The sequence below is a fragment of the Stenella coeruleoalba genome (genome assembly GCF_951394435.1).
Source record: "Stenella coeruleoalba genome assembly, chromosome: 4".
NCBI classification, from domain to species: Eukaryota; Metazoa; Chordata; class Mammalia; order Artiodactyla; family Delphinidae; genus Stenella; species Stenella coeruleoalba.
In genome coordinates, this window is record NC_137149.1 from 145,915,805 (window position 1) to 145,933,849 (window position 18,045).

The window sequence follows — 18,045 nt, forward strand, 5'->3', positions numbered from 1 at the left end:
TCCTTAGGGCACTTTAGAGAATAGCATCTAGGCCTCCTGCAGGGAATGCTATACTCAGATTGCCTGCTTTTTTTTTTTTTTTAATACGGTCAGCTAGAGGAAATTGAGAGCAGGCAGTACAGGCTGCCCTAAGGCCCAGTGTAGAAGCTCAGATTCCCTGAGCTATGCTGGTACCTCCACACGTTTGCTTAGCCTCCTTGGATTCCTAGCTGTACTTTCTTCGGAATAATTCCAAATCTAGCTCGTTTCCTGAATATTCTGGCAATATAAATAAGAAAATTGGTTCTGGACTCTTAAGAAGATCCTTATTAACACAGAGGAAAATCTCGTTTTCCTGTTCAGCAATCTCATGAACATCATTAATTAAACAGCAATAACAGTAATAGTAGATAGTCTTTAGTATTCTGCCAGGCAGTCTACTGGGTACCTTATATACAACATTTAAAGTGTTCTCAATAGTCCTTCAAACAAGGAATTTATAGGCATTAATAGAGAATGAAAAATGGGAATTATATAATGCCAACCAAAGGACAGCCTGCTGGAACTGAGCAGAACCTCACCAAGCAGTTCTTGGATGAGATCACAGAATTCAGGACCAGGTTTCTAATTTCAAGGACTAGAGGTTAGTATCTACAAGTACCCAGGGATGGTCAGAATCCCAGTAACTTACGCTGGCCCACTAGAATGCATAAAAGATTGAGGAAAAGAGTAGAATGTACAGTTATTGACAATGAGAATTTTAAGAGGTATTTGTGAAAAGATATTAATTGAAAAAAAATGAGAGAACAATCAAGCCAAGTATTTTAGGTAGAGGCAACTGTGAGCTCAGTTATTGATCAGAAATCCTTCTGGCATGTTTGAGGTACAGTCCGCAGGCCACTGCAACTCTAGAGAGAGGAGACAGGTTTAGGGAAGAAGAGTCAATTACATTTTATTCTAAGTGCGATAGAAGCCATTAAAAGTTTTGATCAGGGCTTCCCTGGTGGCGCAGTGGTTGAGAGTCCGCCTGCTGATGCAGGGGACACGGGCTTGTGCCCCGGTCCGGGAAGATCCCACATGCCGCGGAGCGGCTGGGCCCGTGAGCCATGGCTGCTGAGCCTGCGCATCCGGAGCCTGTGCTGCGCAACGGGAGAGGCCACAGCAGTGAGAGGCCCGCATACCGCAAAAAAAAAAAGAAAAGAAAAAGAAATTAGTAATTCTATATATAGTAAAAAAAAATCAGGAGATGTAATGGAAAAAAGAATTGATTAACATTAACAACTAAAAAGGTAAAATATCTATGTATACGTTCAAGAAGAGACGACTTTTTCATGATATAGCAATTAAAAATGAATCAAATAAATAGAAACACATACAGTATTCCTTTTAAATATGTTAAAATTCAATTAGTTAATGTATAAATTTAATATATCCCCTGAAAATATTAACATTTTTAAATTAGATAAATTCTAAAATGTAAGATAAAAATGCTAGTCATGTTTTAACTTGATAAACTGACTGCAAAGTTTATGGAACACCACACATAAAAAATGTAGCCAATAAATTTTGAGAAAAAATTGTGAAAGATTCATTTTCTTGGATATTTATATGTATTTATAGGCTCAATAAATAAAATAGTGTAAAACTTATATGTGAAGAGAAACGCTCATGAAGTAAATAGAACATTCAGGTATAGACTAAATGCATGTCAGCCAACAAGCGGCATTCCAAATCAGTAGGAAGTGATGGCCTATTCAATAAATTGTGTACTGATAGATAGCTATGTCAAGAAAAACAACAACATTTGAACCGTTACTGTATATAGTATATTGTTATAATAATGGTCTCCAGTGAATAGTCTCCCAGTATCAATGGTTTTGGGTAATCCCCTCAAACGTTGACCCTAGGCTTGGCTATATCATTTCTTAATGTCAGTGGGACCTAAGCAAACATGAGGCAAGCAGAGAGTTGACTATTTAGAGCTTCCCTTCTTAGAACGCCACAGTCACCTTGCGAGGAAGTCTTGTGTAGCATCCTCGAGGATAGAAAACCACACTGAAAGAGGGAGGCCAACCCGTCCCAGTTTTCCTTGCTGAGCTCAGCCACCAACGAACCCAGCAGTTGAATGAAGCCACATTGAGTATATGGAGTAAGTAAAATATTGTGGCTCATACTTCAGCTTCCTGGGAATGACTCTAAAGCAGTAAATATACTACAGACAGCTATGGGGACGTATCTTTCAAATGTAGTGTTGAAAGAGGAAAACTAAGACACAACATGAGATACATGCCATATCATCATCATTTATATAAATAAAAATGCAAAAACAAAACAAAACTCTCCCTTTCCCTCTTTCCCTTACTCTTACATACCCAAGAACACACACACAGGATAATTTTTTTTAATACTAAGTCCAAATAAATTTCAGAACATATATTATAATCCCTTAACCTGTCAAGCAGTAATTATTCACGCAGCTTTAGTCTTGTCTGAAGAAAATGTAAACATAATGGGAAAATAATAATACAGCTACTAGTATTAATCATGTTTGTAACTTTTACTGCATATTTCTATCTCAGTTCCATTAATTTAACAAAACACTATGGACCGAGTGGCTTAAATGACAAAAATTTATTTCTTACTCTTCTAGAGGCTGGGAAGTCCTGACGGTCATAGTGAGGACCCTCTTCCTGGTTTGCAGACTGTCATCTTCTTGCTGTGTCCTCCCATGGCAGGGAGAGAGATCACCTTTCTAAGAAGTGTCTCCTCTTATAAGGGCACTAATCTCATTCACAAGGGCTCTATCCATGACCTAATTTCCTCCTAAAGGCTTGACTTCCAACTAGCATCGCATTGGGGATTAGGGCTTCGACATATGAATGGGGGGGAGGGCACATTTCAGTCATAGCATTCCACTCCTACCTCCTCAAAATTAATGTCCTCCTCAAGTGCAAAATGCACTCATTCATACCAATAGCCCCAAAAGTCTGAACTCATTCTAGCATTTCAAGTTTAAAGTCCAGAGTCTCATCTAAATATCACCTAAATTAGATTTGGTGGAGACTCAGGGTATGGTTCATACTGATGCAAAATTCCCCTCTTGTTGTGAACCTGTGAAATCAAACAAGTTATGTGCTTCCAAAATACAGTGGTGGGACAGGCACAGAATAGACACTTCATTCCAAAAGGGAGTACAAAGAGAGAAGGGAGTGGTGATGATGAGTCCCAAGCAACTCTAAAATGCAGCATGGCAAACTCCATGAGATTCTGGAGTCTCAAGAATATACCCTTTGGCTAGATGCTGTGGCTTCCAGACCCACTGGAGTGGCAGTTCTGCCCCCTGCAGCTCTGCAGAGCTCTGGGTGGTCCTGTTCCTGAAGCTCTGGGTGATGTGTCACATCTTTTCAGTCCTAGGATGTGGCCCTGATAATCCTTGAATCACCTCTGGAGCCATTCACCCTTTGCCTTGAAGAATAATGCATGTCCACAGCTGAATAGCTGTATGGTCTCATCCTTTAAAATTCGAGAAGTCAGACAATCTCCCTTCACTCCATCCCATCTCCATCTCCTTTAGTTCAGACTGGCCGTGTTCTTCCTGGTGACTGATTCGTTCTGTGGTCCCACCCATGCTAATCTCCTTATCAAATGGTCAGTCTTCCACACACTTAATGTTCTCTTCTGAACATGCATTCTCATTTTTTGTATTATGGACACAAAAAACTCTCCACATCTTTATGTTCTGGCTCCTTTAGCTTAATGATTCCTTCTTCAATTCATCTCTCTTCTCATATTTTTACTATAAACAGTGATGAGGAAGCAAGCCACTCCTTTAGAACTTTGCTTACGAATCTCCTCAGCTGAACATCTAAAACTTCATCATTCCCACGTTCTGTCTTCCATAAGACACTAGAACACTAACAGAACTTAACCAAGTTCTTTGCATGTAACAGAAGTCACCTTTCCTCTGGTTTCCAATAATACTTCCTCAGAACCACCTGAGACTTCATCAGAATGGCTTCTACCATTCATATCTCCACATTCTGCTCATGATTTTTGGTGTATTCTTTAAGAAGACAGAGACTTTCTCTCCTTTTTTATTTCTGGGGCTTCATGAGGCTTGCCTTTAGCATTCCCTCCATGGCAATATTGGCTGTTTCTCACATGTACATCAAAACTATCCCAGCCTCTACCCATCGCTCAGCTCCAAAGTTGCTTCCACACTTTTACAGCAGCATCCCTACTTGTGGTACCAAGGTCTGTCTTAGTCACTTCATGCTGTTTTAACAAAATACCAGAGCCTGGGTGGCTTAAACAACAGAAATGTATTTGTCACAGTTCTAGACGCTGGGAAGTCAGAGACCAGGGTGTCAGCATAGCGAGGTTCTGGTAAGGACCCTCTTCTTGGTTTGCAGACTGCCGTCTTCTTGTGTGCTCACATGGCAGAGACAGCGAGAGAGATCGTCTGTCTCATGTCTCTTCTTATAAGGCGACTAATCTCATTCATGGAGGCTCCTCCCTCATGACCTAATTCTTCCCAAAGTCTCCTCCAAATACCATCACATGGGGAATTAGGGCTTCAGCATGTGAATTTGGAGGGAGGTGAAGGATATGAGGCACACACATTCAGTACACAGGAGTTAGTAAAAATATTTTACTAGTAACTGGAGGTTAGAGACATTTTCTACAACTTTACCAGAAGAAAATGTTATACAAAGAAGAAATCATTTCAGGAAGAAAAATCAAGAATTTTTCCTTCGCCCAACTTGCACAGTTACGCATTTTTTCCTTATCAATTGTCAAATGATCTCAATTAGAAAAACTGTGTATGTTACAATTCTCACTGCAGGCAGCTCCATGCATTCACTGGACTTGAGACTCTCGGATTCCTCAGCCGAGGAAACCTGTGCTGCTCTTTGGCAAAACCTTTACCCTCCTCCACCTTGCTCTGTCCCAGGGGTCTGGCCAATGAGAAACCTGGCTGGAGGTTGCATGCAGAAGGTGGGACCAGAGCGTATTATCCCCACTACCCACCCCCCAGCACCTTGTCTACTGATTTCTAGGAAACCAGATGTTTCTTAAAATGGGAAGTCCCAGATCCTCACACGACATACCCCTCTCCACCTAACTCCTTCCTTCCAGGACACAGCAGTGACGACAGCCTTACTGTTGCGCTCCACACATTACTGCACTATCACTTGCAGTCAATTTACATTGCTTTGTAAACAGTCTCTTTGATTTATTCTAATTAGAATTTGCACTTTTCCTTCTGGGATCCAGACTGAAATGAGCTCTCTCTTCCACTGAAAGCCTAGCATAACAAAAGTTAGTAGCTGTAGCAAATTAGTAGTTGTAACCCATCTTTTCTTTGCAGAGTTTCCCCAAATACTCTTTGCAAGTCAAGGGACATAATTATAAGCACCCACTACTTGACATAATTACCTTAAGGATAGGAACCATTTATTTACTCTCCATTTCCTTCCTAAGGTTTTATGAAGTGTACTGCACACAGTAGGCTGTGAATTATTACTGAATGTGATCACGTAGCCTCTAGAACCCAAATCATGCCTAACCTGGTTCCTCAGGGAACCGGTTTTTCACTTCCTTTTCTCTCTTACAGTACACAGTGGACACTTGGGTAATATTTTTTGATTGATTAATAAGATTCTAATTTGTTCATGTCTTTGTTTTATCTCCCTTTTCTCTTCCCACCTCTGTGCTCACAAATTATCTCTCACTCTTCTAATTACTAACTCCACTTCTGTTATGTCACCTCTGATCCGTTTACCAACTCTTACGTGAAACACATCCTCTTCAGAGGAACAGGTAAGGTCAGGGAAGCTGCTATTTTCAGGTTGTTTTCCAAAAAAAAGTTAGGGAGAGCCACCAGTCTTTTAAAATGCCATCTTAATGCATAGTTGTCATGTTTTTCCTTAAGCTGTTAAGCTCTTCAGAAAAAAGTGGAGGGCTTTGGTATTTGAAGTACGGTCTGTAGTCCATGTGGTGTGCACAGAATTCTTAATAAATCTGTTTTTTTTCTGTATGCCCTGGTTACTCACTAGAAGTGATAGAACTTTAGACACTATATTAATTCTGTCAAGCGATTAGACATCCTGAATATAATAAAATTAAGTTATGTATTTATGTCTCAGTTTTTCCTAGAAGAATCAAGCTCCCTACACAACAGAAAAATAAGATACCAGAGAAGGAAGACAATAGGGGATTTAGGGATCAGTAATACATTCTACTTCATTTTTTAAGAAAAAAAATTAAAAATGAAAGTAGGGAAGAAGTAATGTAGCTAAAATCTTTAATACAGAATTCGCACAATATACTTATAAAAGTCAGGAAGGAGGGCATCCTGGTGTTCATTTCAGCTTTTCAACCTGTGTGTTGAAAACAGAAAACTTCAAAGTATTATCATTTCTCAAACACATCTAAGCATTAGGCCAATTCAGAAACCGTCCTTGCTCTCGTTATAAATCTTTACTAAATGTGTCAGTTCCACTTCTTCTGTGTTTCACCTCTTTCGAATGTGAATGTGACCACTCTTTAGGAACAGGTGTATTTTACTGAGCTGTTTATGTGAAATTCAGATAAAAACTAAATCCTCTGGTACTTGAGTAGGAACAGCATTCAGTCTTTTATTACAGGGGTCAGTCTGGGATAACAGGAAACAACTAAATATAAAGGAATCCATAAACTAGTGAATGATGACTCACGTCAGCTTTATGGTTTGTGTCGATGAAAACCCTGTGCTAGCTGTTAACACACTGGGGGATATTTCAACAGCACATTATGTGTGAGGGTCTATATATTAATTGCAAGGAGAGGAGATTATCATTTTACTTTCTTATCTGTTAAGCATTTCTTACCTTCCAGTTGGAAAAACAGGGTACTTATCATCCAGTTAGGAAAACAAAGTATTAATAATCCTGCTTGTCACTTTTTATGAAGTACTGATCATTTACTTGATCCTATGTTTCGGATTTAGATTTTCACAAGTAAAATCTCAATACAACAAATTCCTATGGCTGTTCCAATTTTCTTGTTCTGAGATTTTATTTCAAAGAATATGCTTTCTACAATTGAGACATCAGAAAAGTTTGGGGAAATTCTTTTATTTAGATGTGGATTGCAGCAAGTTTTGGTTTTTTGTGTTTTTTTTTTTTTTAAACTAATAAGGCATAGTGTCTGGCAAAACCAATACTCAAATACACCCAATCTCCACTTACTGCTTTCCATTTGCATCCATTGATATACATGGAAAGACTAGTTTTAAAATCTGGGGAGGTGCAGATGACAGAGTTTGAGGAAAGAGATCATACAGGAATGGAGAGGGAGCTTCAGAAACATTTCCCAGGGAGAAACCATAATTCAAAAAGACACATGCACCCCAATGTTCACTGCAGCACTGTTTACAATAGCCAGGACATGGAGGCAACATAAATGTCCATCAACAGAGGAATGGATAAAGAAGATGTGGTACATTTATACAATGGAATATTACTCAGCCATAAAAAAGAACAAAATAATACCATTTGCAGAAACATGGATGGACCTAGAGATTGTCATACTGAGTGAAGTTAAGTCAGACAGAGAAAGACAAATATCATATGATATCACTTATATGTGGAATCTAAAAAAAAAAGGGTACAAATGAACTTATTTACAAAACAGAAATAAAGGCACAGATGTAAAAAAATAAACTTATGGTCAGGGAGGAAAGCGGGGGAGGGATAAACTGGGAGATTGGGATTAATATATACACACTACTATATAAAAAATAAAAAACTAATAAGGACCCACTGTATAGCACAGGGGACTCTACTCAGTACTCTGTAATGGCCTATATGGCAAAAGAATCCCAAAAAAAAAGGAACGGATATATGTATGTGTATAACTGATTCAGTTTGCTGTGCACCTGAAACTAACACAACAATGTAAATCAACTATACTCCAATAAAAATTAAAGAAAAAAAAAAAACAAAGAAACACTTCCTAGCTTGTAAGGACTGGTCCTTAGTGGTTAAGTATTAGAAGTCAGCTTTAATGAGAACTGTCCAGGTGGGGATCTGTGAGGACTCTGGGGAGAGGCAGCCCTGTATTATGATTCAGGAGATAAAATCATTGTTTTTCTGCAAATCTTTGGAGCACCTTTCACTCTAAGCTTTGGGGTATCACTACTCTTGGCACTGACCATGGCAGATTAATACAGGTCATTAATTACAATTATGAGATTCCTTCAGTAGTATCTCAGGTCATGGATTTGAAAGCAGGACAGGAACAGAATATCATCACAGATTCTGTGGGGTGAGTGACTTAAAAGCTGCTTTGTGAGATTCTATTTGGGGGCTGTCTAGTGAAAGATATGGGGAAGTCATTCATTACTCAAATGCAAGACCTGTAGCCTGGTCTTGTGGGACGTGGAGGTCATGGCACAGTTAATCTTTATTAGGCTTCATGATGTTTCAGTCATGTTTCTCTCTAAGTATCTGTTCTTTTCCCCCTCTCTGCCAAATCACTTCCCTTGCAACGCTCCTGAATTGCCATGACACACTCTGACTGCACCTCTCCATGTCCTTAGGGATCCAGGTCCTAAAGTCAGCCACAAAATTTTCTGTTACTTTTAGTGAAAGTCCTTGAGTAAGACAGGTATTGATTCCAAATCCCATCATTTGTGCAGAGTTCAAAGTCACCCAGTACTCCATGGCCACCTGCTCCACACCCTCCCTAGGAACTGAAACAGCATCTCTAAGAGATGATGGAGTGAGCTCGGCTGCCCATGTTCCTAACATGAGCAATTTGGTGATTGGGCAAGGTGCGCACTGGACACAGATCCTGTTGACACAAGCGAAAGCAAGAATAAAAAGGTGAATTTCTATTATCAAAGTGACCACTGTTGGGCTTCCCTGGTGGCACAGTGGTTGAGAATCTGCCTGCCAATGCAGGGAACACGGGTTCGAGCCCTGGTCTGGGAAGATCCCACATGCCGCGGAGCAACTAGGCCCGTGAGCCACAACTACTGAGCCTGCGTGTCTGGAGCCTGTGCTCCGCAACAAGAGAGGCCGCGATAGTGAGAGGCCTGTGCACCGCAATGAAGAGTGGCCCCCGCTTGCCACAACTAGAGAAAGCCCTCGCACACAAACGGAGACCCAACACAGCCAATAATTAATTAATTAATTTTTTTAAAAAAAGTGACCGCTGTTGAATTCACAAATGCATAAATCTCATCACATTTGGGTAATACCATGTGCTTATTTTTAACATTGTGGGAATACTGGCTATACAAAAATATTAATCATTTGTTTTTGTTTTTCCATCCATGGATTATAATAGTCTGTTGTCCCATAGGAGATATTATATTTGATACATAATGGGAAAATGATGCTACTTAACGTATAAAGCATGGACGTGTTCTGCTTGTTGAGAATATACTGTTTTACTGGTAATAAACATGCATTTATTCTCATTCTCAAAACAAGGTACTTTTATCCTCTTCATGCCGATGAGGAAACTGAAACTCATGGAAGTCAAGGACCTTATATGAGTCAAGGACTTTATATGAGGTCACATGTCTATTATATTGAAAAACTGGGTCATGAAACTAAATCAGCTCAGATTGGAAACACTTACTTCATCCAAACAAGTTCTCTGAATGTGAATCACCTCATGAACTCACTTTAAAGCATAAAAACAGTAATTAAAGTTGAATCTTTTTATAAAATTTATAATGAACTAGATTGATTAAACACTCAGAAAAAGAAAATAATTTGGTAAAGGAAAGAAGGCTCTCACTCGCCTCACCAAATCTGGCAACAGATCCACACAGTGCCGTGCGGAGAGGTTACAATTTCCTAGTTACTTTATTTCCCAACTACACGAAGTCATTTCGAGAATAAGTTTTAACTCTCTCATTTCTCATAGTCTGCAACTTCCTACACACATTCTGACAGATATTAGACAAACTATGTTAGGCCTAGTACTATGCAGGATTTTATTATACTAAGCAGGCATGAAAGTTGAGAGCCTAGCATAGTAAATATTAATCACAGACTAATGAACAGTGGGAGACTTCAGAACATCAATCTGTACTGGGGGAAATTTTGAATTAGAGACACCACTTCCTACCAATAAATCAGTAGTGAAAAATTGAAGCTTTCTTAATGCATCTGTTTACGTAGCTAGATCTCTAGTCCTAAAGGAGCATACAGTATGGATGCCAAAGGGATGTAATTTTATCGCCCCACATGGGGCTTTTGCATTTTTAATGGAACCATTTTTTAAAATTTATTTACCTCCAAAAGAGGCTGGACTGTATCACAGGAAAGTTGAGTGCATTCTTCAGTATCGGAGTTAAACTAGTTCATGAGTGGTTAGGGCTTGTCTCCTTCTTCCTCTTTAGCGTTCAAACACCATTGTCTAAAGGGAGCAGAAGACCCCAGGTTAAGAGGAGAATTGAAATGCCAAGACTTGACTGGTTTATGGCTTTTATTAAATGTGCAAATTACTGCTTTTGCCTCTGAGCACTTATACCATATATAACAAAAAAAAAGACAGTATCTTCCATCATAATTAACAATTCCATTAATGACATCAGACACAATGATACATCTCCACACTTACATGTCCTTAATGACTGTCAATGAATGGAAGTACGTCCCTTTCCAGTAGCCCAAGTTCATTATTTATTAAGACAAGTATGAGAGTGGGTAGTGATAATTAGGATTTTATGGTATTTTTGATGCCGATAATACAAAAGTAATGAGACTCAGTTTTCAGTTTGAGGGCTTTTGTTTGTTTGCTTATTCTTTAACATTCAGGTAGTATTTAAAACCTGCACTAGGTATTCATATTTTAATGGGAGCATTTAAAAGTGATCGTTAACAATATAAAGGTCTCTTCATACCATTGTAATCAGGACTGAAATTGTATCCTGAATAGGTATAGTATGAGCTTTGTTTACTGAAAGGACACAAGCACAGTTATTAGGGACACAATAAAAAATAAAGATCCCCTAAGTCAACCAGAAATGGTGCATGTCATTTTGAAATACAATAGAAATATTACTTTCAAAATGATTACTTTATTCCATTTCAAATATATATATATATATATATAAAGTAATAGATACTAAGTAATAGTATTACAGAATACTATAATTAAGCATTAATCACTAACAGTTTTTCAATTCACTCAAAATTTCTAGACTCATTGAAAGCAGGGCGAGTTATGTTCACCTCCAGTATATTCCCAGTTCTTTGGGTTTAGTGGTTGTTCAGTAAATATTTAAGATATCTTTTTAAAGGAGTAGATATACATGGTAGCTTTTCTTTTTTTTTTTTTTTTTTTTGGGATTCCAGCTTTTTTATTTTTCCCCCTTTACACAAAACAAAGTAGAAGAAATAATACAGGATTAAAACTGCAAAAGTAGTTAATTGGTAGAACACACATACACACAAAAATCTAGGAAGACAAGCTTATTTACAGTGAGGAAACACATGTAAATTACGGTAGTTTGTATACGAAACATTAAAAAAAGAGAAGTCAAACATATGCTACATGGGTGCCACTGTTTACAGCAATATTGAAGGAGAGAAAACAACACTTACTTAGGAACAGATACACCACAAGGTCCAGGTTTTACAGCATCAGTGCAATAAATTCACAAAGCTATATTACAGCTAGTTAATCAGTTTAAGAATTGTTCCCAAATATGTCACATTTCCAGCCCTCAGAGGTTCATTCCTACAGATTTCAATTACTCCATCTATGGGGACCAAAAGCAGCCAGTGATACCATAAAATGAGAATCTTGAGGCTTACCTTTAAAGGCTTATTCTGGTCTTGAAAAACTAGTAGGATTTTCTACTGAAATGAATCTTGACTAAACACAGGATGAGTTTTGTTCTTTATCGGCTGGTCTTGGAGTGAAGGTCTTAGACATGACTCTTAACCTATTTTGTACTTTAGTTTCATTTAGCTGAAAATCTGAAATCAAAAGTATGCTAAAAATCCTAAATACCATCTTGCGTAAGCCTGCTACTAAAAAGCACTTAAGGATGTACTAACTTCAAGTTTAAGTGCACGGGAACAAGAGTTCTAAGCCTGTCAGATTACCCATTTGGGAGGGAGGATCAATGCTTCCAACAAATTGCTAAATTCTGCACAAGGGAGAAGCCAACACACACTAGGCCATGGAATTACTTTCATTTTATTCCATGAGGATTCTTCTCCCACGGTGTCGAAACAGAATGAGGAATGAATCTTAACTGGTCTCTTCATCAGAAGTGGTAAACTTGGTTTCTATATTCACGAAGCCAGACAGTTGTTTAAGCAGACTGTGGAAGTAGACAGTAGAACCAGCTTCCTGTAGTCACAGACCACTATCTTGTATCCAGCTACAGCAAAGATCAACTTGAACAGTTATCCCAGGCCACTATTAACTGTACTAAAGGATGAAGTTCACCACTATATTATTTTAAAAGTAAGAGTTCAGTTAACCCTGGGTGAGAAAAACCAAGACGAGTGGTAATGATGAATGAGTTGTCCATATAAGGCCAGCGGATGACAACACACCCATGAAGACACTGGGCATAAAGCCTTACTTGGCAAGTCAGAATTTCTACTAACTAAGGGCAGAATGAGGGACAGCAAAGAGCTACATCTGTAACATTTTAATATCCAGACAGCATAAAAGACACTGTCCCCAAGGACAATGTATACACCATTAATCACACTGCATAAAGCAGATGTATTACTCATTTTTCTTTTCTTTTTGTTTGAGAAGCTTGTTTATCTCTCTTTTGGCCATTCCAATGTACTTCGAAATGATTCCATGTTGGTTTAGTCCAGGAAGCAAGAGTAAGAAAGTCACTATCAGGTAGGTGAGAAGGAGGTTGTGGACTTGCTGTCCCACCCAAGCAACCGCAGCAAGAGAAATGATCATGGTCATGAAGTACATTTTAGGCTTTTCTTCCTTTAGCGTAAAGAGGCGTTTCCACCAGCCCACAGCTCTGCGTCGAGTTTTTACGAGATTGCTGCAAATTTCATGGAATCTCTGCTGTTGCTCAGTGGTCCATTTATTGGAGCCAAAAATTCTAGGCGCTAGAATGGGAACAAGGTAGTCTGCCAAGCACAAAAACATAACAAAACAGGAAACACCCGACAGAACGGATGGATCTAGATAGTAGATAGTCAGAAACACCAAAGAAACCACACCCATGATGGCAGGTGGAAATCAGGCTCTTTCCCATCGGAGGACTTTATCTGCCATCAGCATCACTTCTCCCCATCCTTGCAGCTGCTCTTCCAGATTTGCAGTCTCTGCAGCCAGCAGGTTGGTGCTGCGATTATCTCCTTCCGCCATTGTTCCCGAGGTGCCCCCTCAGCGAGCGCAAAACTCCCCCAAAAGCCAGCCTTCCTCAGAGGCACTCACGACAACCCTCGGTAGCTTTTCTTTTGTGTAGAAGAATTTGTACTCTCTCCAGTGACAGCAGTGTCTTCACAAATGTTCAAATATATCTAAAGTTATGATATAGTTTCCTAAGTCTATGTAATGCAATAACATAGAAGCAGTTACAGTCTTATGTCTATTTTAGTAAAATATTTGTGCTTATGTACTTCGTGCCTTACATAATACAAGACTGATTCTTTGAAAACATTCACCTTATTTTGTCTAGGATATTAAAGGTCTGTGTTTATTTATATTTTGAGCTTTCCATGTGATTATATTTAAAATTTTAAGGATTATTACACTGAATGCACCATATTTCTGTATTCTGTGTGGAAATGGTAACTTTGTTTACAAAAATTAAACTTTAAGAATTAGTATACTGAAAATGAATTGTACAGGTGACAATAATAAAAATGGCTGTCTTTATAGAGTTTGTTTTGTTTTGCTTTGTTTTAATACTCACAGTAAAGTCATCTTAATTTTTTTCATTTAGGAGTACAGTCAATGTAACATAACAATACTTTTCTGATCTTTATTTTTAAGGAATTTCTGGAAATATTAGGAGGTGTTTTAATCAATATTATTAACAAAAACAAAATAAAAGTCCTTTACAATTCTGTTGTCCAATATGCATTTTGGATATAATTGTGTATCGTAGTTTCTATCTCATTTTATCTTATTTAACCTACTTATTTTTGCTAGGAAGCCACTGATGTTATAGGTCAGTGTTTCAAAATGTATTTATACCCTGCAAACAAACAAAAAAACCCACAAGATATATTTACCCTTGTCACAGGGACTTTTGATAATTTACGGCTAGCATTCAGGACCAAAAGCACTGAAGTAATCAAAGAGGTCACCAAAACATATTTTAAAATATATTTATTTTTTTGATTGAATTTAATAGAAAAATGCCATAAATCTCCAAAGTTCATCATTGTTCAATATAAAATAACCGATACAATGCAGGTGTGTCATTAAAAATTATAATAGTATTTGCTTGGCAAGGATGAAAATTTTAACTTGTATTTGAAATTTATAATAAAGTAAATGTTAAAAGCGTAAAGGTAGTTAATCAAGATGATCCTAAAATGGAATAAATAGAAGGGTAATAGTTTTATACCCCTCCCAAAAAAAATCTCCATCTATTAGGATAGAGAGGCAGCTTAAAATGAGAAAAATAGGGATAATTATCTAAATAGTGATTGTCAGATTTATTTGAAGGTCATAAACAATATAAGAAGTAAATGAAGTGAGTGAAAGCGATATATATTCAAGGCTTTTATTCTTGCTGGCTTTCTAGCAGTTAACAAAGTTGATTCAATATCAGTAGGTTTAGAGACGTGCAAAATAATGTTTACTTTTTGACCCTCTAGAGTAAAAATAAAATGTGTTGTTCCAATTAACTAGATATATCACTTTTAATTATTTTGCTTTCTACAGCATGCGCTATAACTGTTTGGCTCTAATGAAAGGATGACCTAGAGGAAAGAGGAGGACAGCAAGATTGAAAGTTAATTCTAACACGATTGGGCCACCGGTTGCTGCATGGCCTGACAATTAATGCCTGGGCTGTGATGGCCCTTTCCACCTGCCCACAGTGCATTTTCTTCTGGTAACCACCCCGGAGCTTCCTGTCTAACTTTGGTTTTCATCTTTGCAGGTTTGGATTTATTCTTCATAAAGATGAAGCTGTACTACAAAAAATTGATCTTGAAACCATGTCATACGTCAAGACCATTAACTTGAAGGACTATAAGTGTGTCCCTCAGTCGCTGGCGTATACACACTTGGGAGGATATTATTTTATTGGCTGTAAACCCAACAGCACTGGGGTGGTTCCCCCACAGCTCTTGGTGGACAGTGTAACTGACTCGGTCATTGGGTTCAACAGTGATGTGACAGGCACTCCGTATGTCTCTCCGGACGGACACTATCTTGTCAGCATCAGTGACGTGAAAGGTCTTGTGAGGGTCCAGTACATCACCATCAGAGGAGAAATACAAGAGGCTTTTGATATTCACACAAACCTGCACATATCTGACCTGGCCTTTCAGCCATCCTTTACGGAAGCCCATCAGTACAACATCTACGGTAGTTCAAGCACACAGACTGATGTGCTCTTTGTGGAGCTCGCCTCTGGGAAGGTTAAGATGATAAAGAGTCTCAAGGAACCACTCAAGGCAGAGGAATGGCCTTGGAACCGGAAGAACAGGCAAATCCAGGACAGTGGCTTATTTGGTCAATATCTGATGACGCCTTCCAAGGACTCTCTCTTTATACTAGATGGACGACTCAATAAGTTAAACTGTGAGATCACTGAAGTTAAGCAAGGAAATACAGTCGTCTGGGTTGGAGATGCCTAGGAGCCTATTAAACAATTATTAAGTGAAGAGCTTTCCAGTACACTGCACTTAATCCATGGTTTCAATTTACAACTTACATGGCTTAACTTTTCAAGTTTGTATCCTAGGCAAACATAAGTTACTTGGGTGGCCCAAATAAAATAGATTTTTTTTTTTGGCAGAGAAATACACAATTAGTAATATTGGTTGATTAGAAATATTTAACACGATATTTAATGAGAAGCTATTATACATCAATTGCAAGAATCAGATCTATAGTTATGTTTTAAGCTAATAAAATAGGAATTTAAATACTTACAAATAACTGCAGGGAATTTGAAATGATTTTAAGCATCATTTCATTTTGAGGGTGATTTATCTATTTTTTTCTCTGTCCTTTTGGTATGCTTACACCAGAAATAAAAGGTGTTATGGAACCTTAAAATTCTTAATTCAAAATATTCTGTCCCATCCACTGTTTATAATCTTTTGTGCCTTGAAGGGAATGTCACAAGAAGAAAAGGAAGGCTAAAAACTGCATACTGACCGCCTACATCACTGTAAATTTCTTGTCATTAAAAGAGAAAAGTTGAATATCTCTTGCAACAAACCCAGTCTTCAGTCATTTGTCTAACCCTCAATGAAATGTCGTTTGAAGGCATAAGTTGGCCTAAGGTTGTACACAGGTGACAAACTCTGACACTCACTGTATAATCTGCAGCATGCTATGGAAAATGGGGAGGAAAAGAGGAAAATAATTATGGTGAAATGTTTGCAATGTATTCTCAACTCCTTTTGGTTTCAATCGCTAGAGTGTATTATATTTTTAATGCAAGTTTGTCTGGGATGTCAACTGCTTACAAATGTCTATTATTAGTGGAATAGATTTTTTCTTTTCATGTAGTCCAGTGTTGCATCAGCAGGAACTTCCATTTCTAAAACAGAAGCATTATTTGTGTCTGCTTAGAGTAAACCACATATCGGGAAATTAATAACAGGAAGAAAAAACTGGCTGGAGAACTGATGAGTATTAGTGGTTTAGGAGAATTAGTAACAGAAATTGGGAATTAGGGGGTAGCACCACAGTGGTGAGGAAAGATGTACTTCTCCATTGCCTTTGCTATTTAAATATAACCCATCACAGGACTTCTTTCGTTTATGACTTCCTAAATGACTATTGTTTAACTCCTACATAATCCTTAAACAACTCTCTCACTATGTCCCGTAGTTTGAAACCTGACTAATCCTCTTATTTGCGACACTGCATAGAAGTAAAAATTATTGCTTTTCTTTTTCAAGGCAAAGAAAAGGCTGGTAGAAATGGATTAAAACTAGTGAGTTGGTTTATTAAAATAAGCGGATAATCATCCAGGCTTAAAGTAATAGCTTACATGTTTGGAGAACCTTTTTACTTATTTTTGTTTTATTGTTGCTAAAAATGCTAATGAGCTGTTGAAATGACCTCCATTTCCTGAAGGTAATCCAGTAAGGTCTTTTTTAAATACAAATTTTACTCGTTTAAATTGTGTAAAACTGCTTAGAAACCTGACATTTTATAGTGTGTAATATCTTATGTGTATATAGCATCCTGAACTGTGTGATACAGTAGATTACTTCTTAGCTTAAGGAAGCATTATGGGAGGTAGATTTAATAAACAACAGAAATCAGCTTATGTTTCTACTTATCTGTTTTCCTTTCTAGCAATTTTCTCCTTTGGGATCATGAACCACATAAAGTGTCTGTGACCTAATGATTTAATGTTAAGTCTGTCTCATATATCCTTCTTTGGTAGCTTACACCATGTGGGTGCTCTGTCTGTAGACATTGCTTGATAAAAGGAGAATAAACTTCTTACATTTTAACTCTTGAGAGTTCAGTCAGTGTTTTAATGTAAATGCCCATGTTTTGTTTTGTTTTCCTCCCTGTACTTCAAACATAGTCTGCTGTTCTGCATTATTTTTAAAGTGATGGGGTGGGGTAGAGGGCAGGTAAAGTGAGACCAATCAAGGAACGACCATTTAGCTTTATTATATCAATTCTAAGTTGCTCTATGCCTTCATATTCATGTGTAAAGCAAGATATTTATCCTTTTAAGGTGTCTATGTCTTTAGAATCCCTTCTTATATATTAAAGAAATGAGTATCAGAATGGAACATAAAAGTAGACTCAAATCCTTTCCTTTCAACATCCTTACACTTCCAACCACACAAATACTGAGCCCTCTTTTTTAACAATGAAATATTCAAAATATTGACATTTTGATTCTTT

At 37.8% G+C, this 18,045-nt stretch overlaps 2 protein-coding genes across 6 annotated transcripts in view; one reads left to right on the forward strand and one right to left on the reverse strand.

Moving 5' to 3' along the window:
* The window catches only part of FSTL5 (follistatin like 5), a 1,111,808-nt gene extending 1,094,027 nt beyond the window's left edge, over window positions 1-17,781 (forward strand). For all 5 annotated transcript variants that reach the window (XM_079921028.1, XM_079921031.1, XM_079921029.1 and 2 more), the window contains one exon: window positions 15,095-17,781. In XM_079921028.1, the coding sequence (XP_079777154.1) occupies window positions 15,095-15,797 (703 nt within the window). In that variant the 3' untranslated portion in view covers window positions 15,798-17,781. The remainder of the gene's footprint in view (window positions 1-15,094) is intronic.
* LOC307186168 (ADP-ribosylation factor-like protein 6-interacting protein 1) lies at window positions 11,199-13,433 on the reverse strand. Its single transcript, XM_079921033.1, is given in 2 exon segments — window positions 11,199-13,215; window positions 13,219-13,433. Coding segments are annotated over 2 exon segments (609 nt in total). The 5' UTR covers window positions 13,345-13,433; the 3' UTR covers window positions 11,199-12,732.
* Window positions 17,782-18,045: the final 264 nt, after the last annotated feature.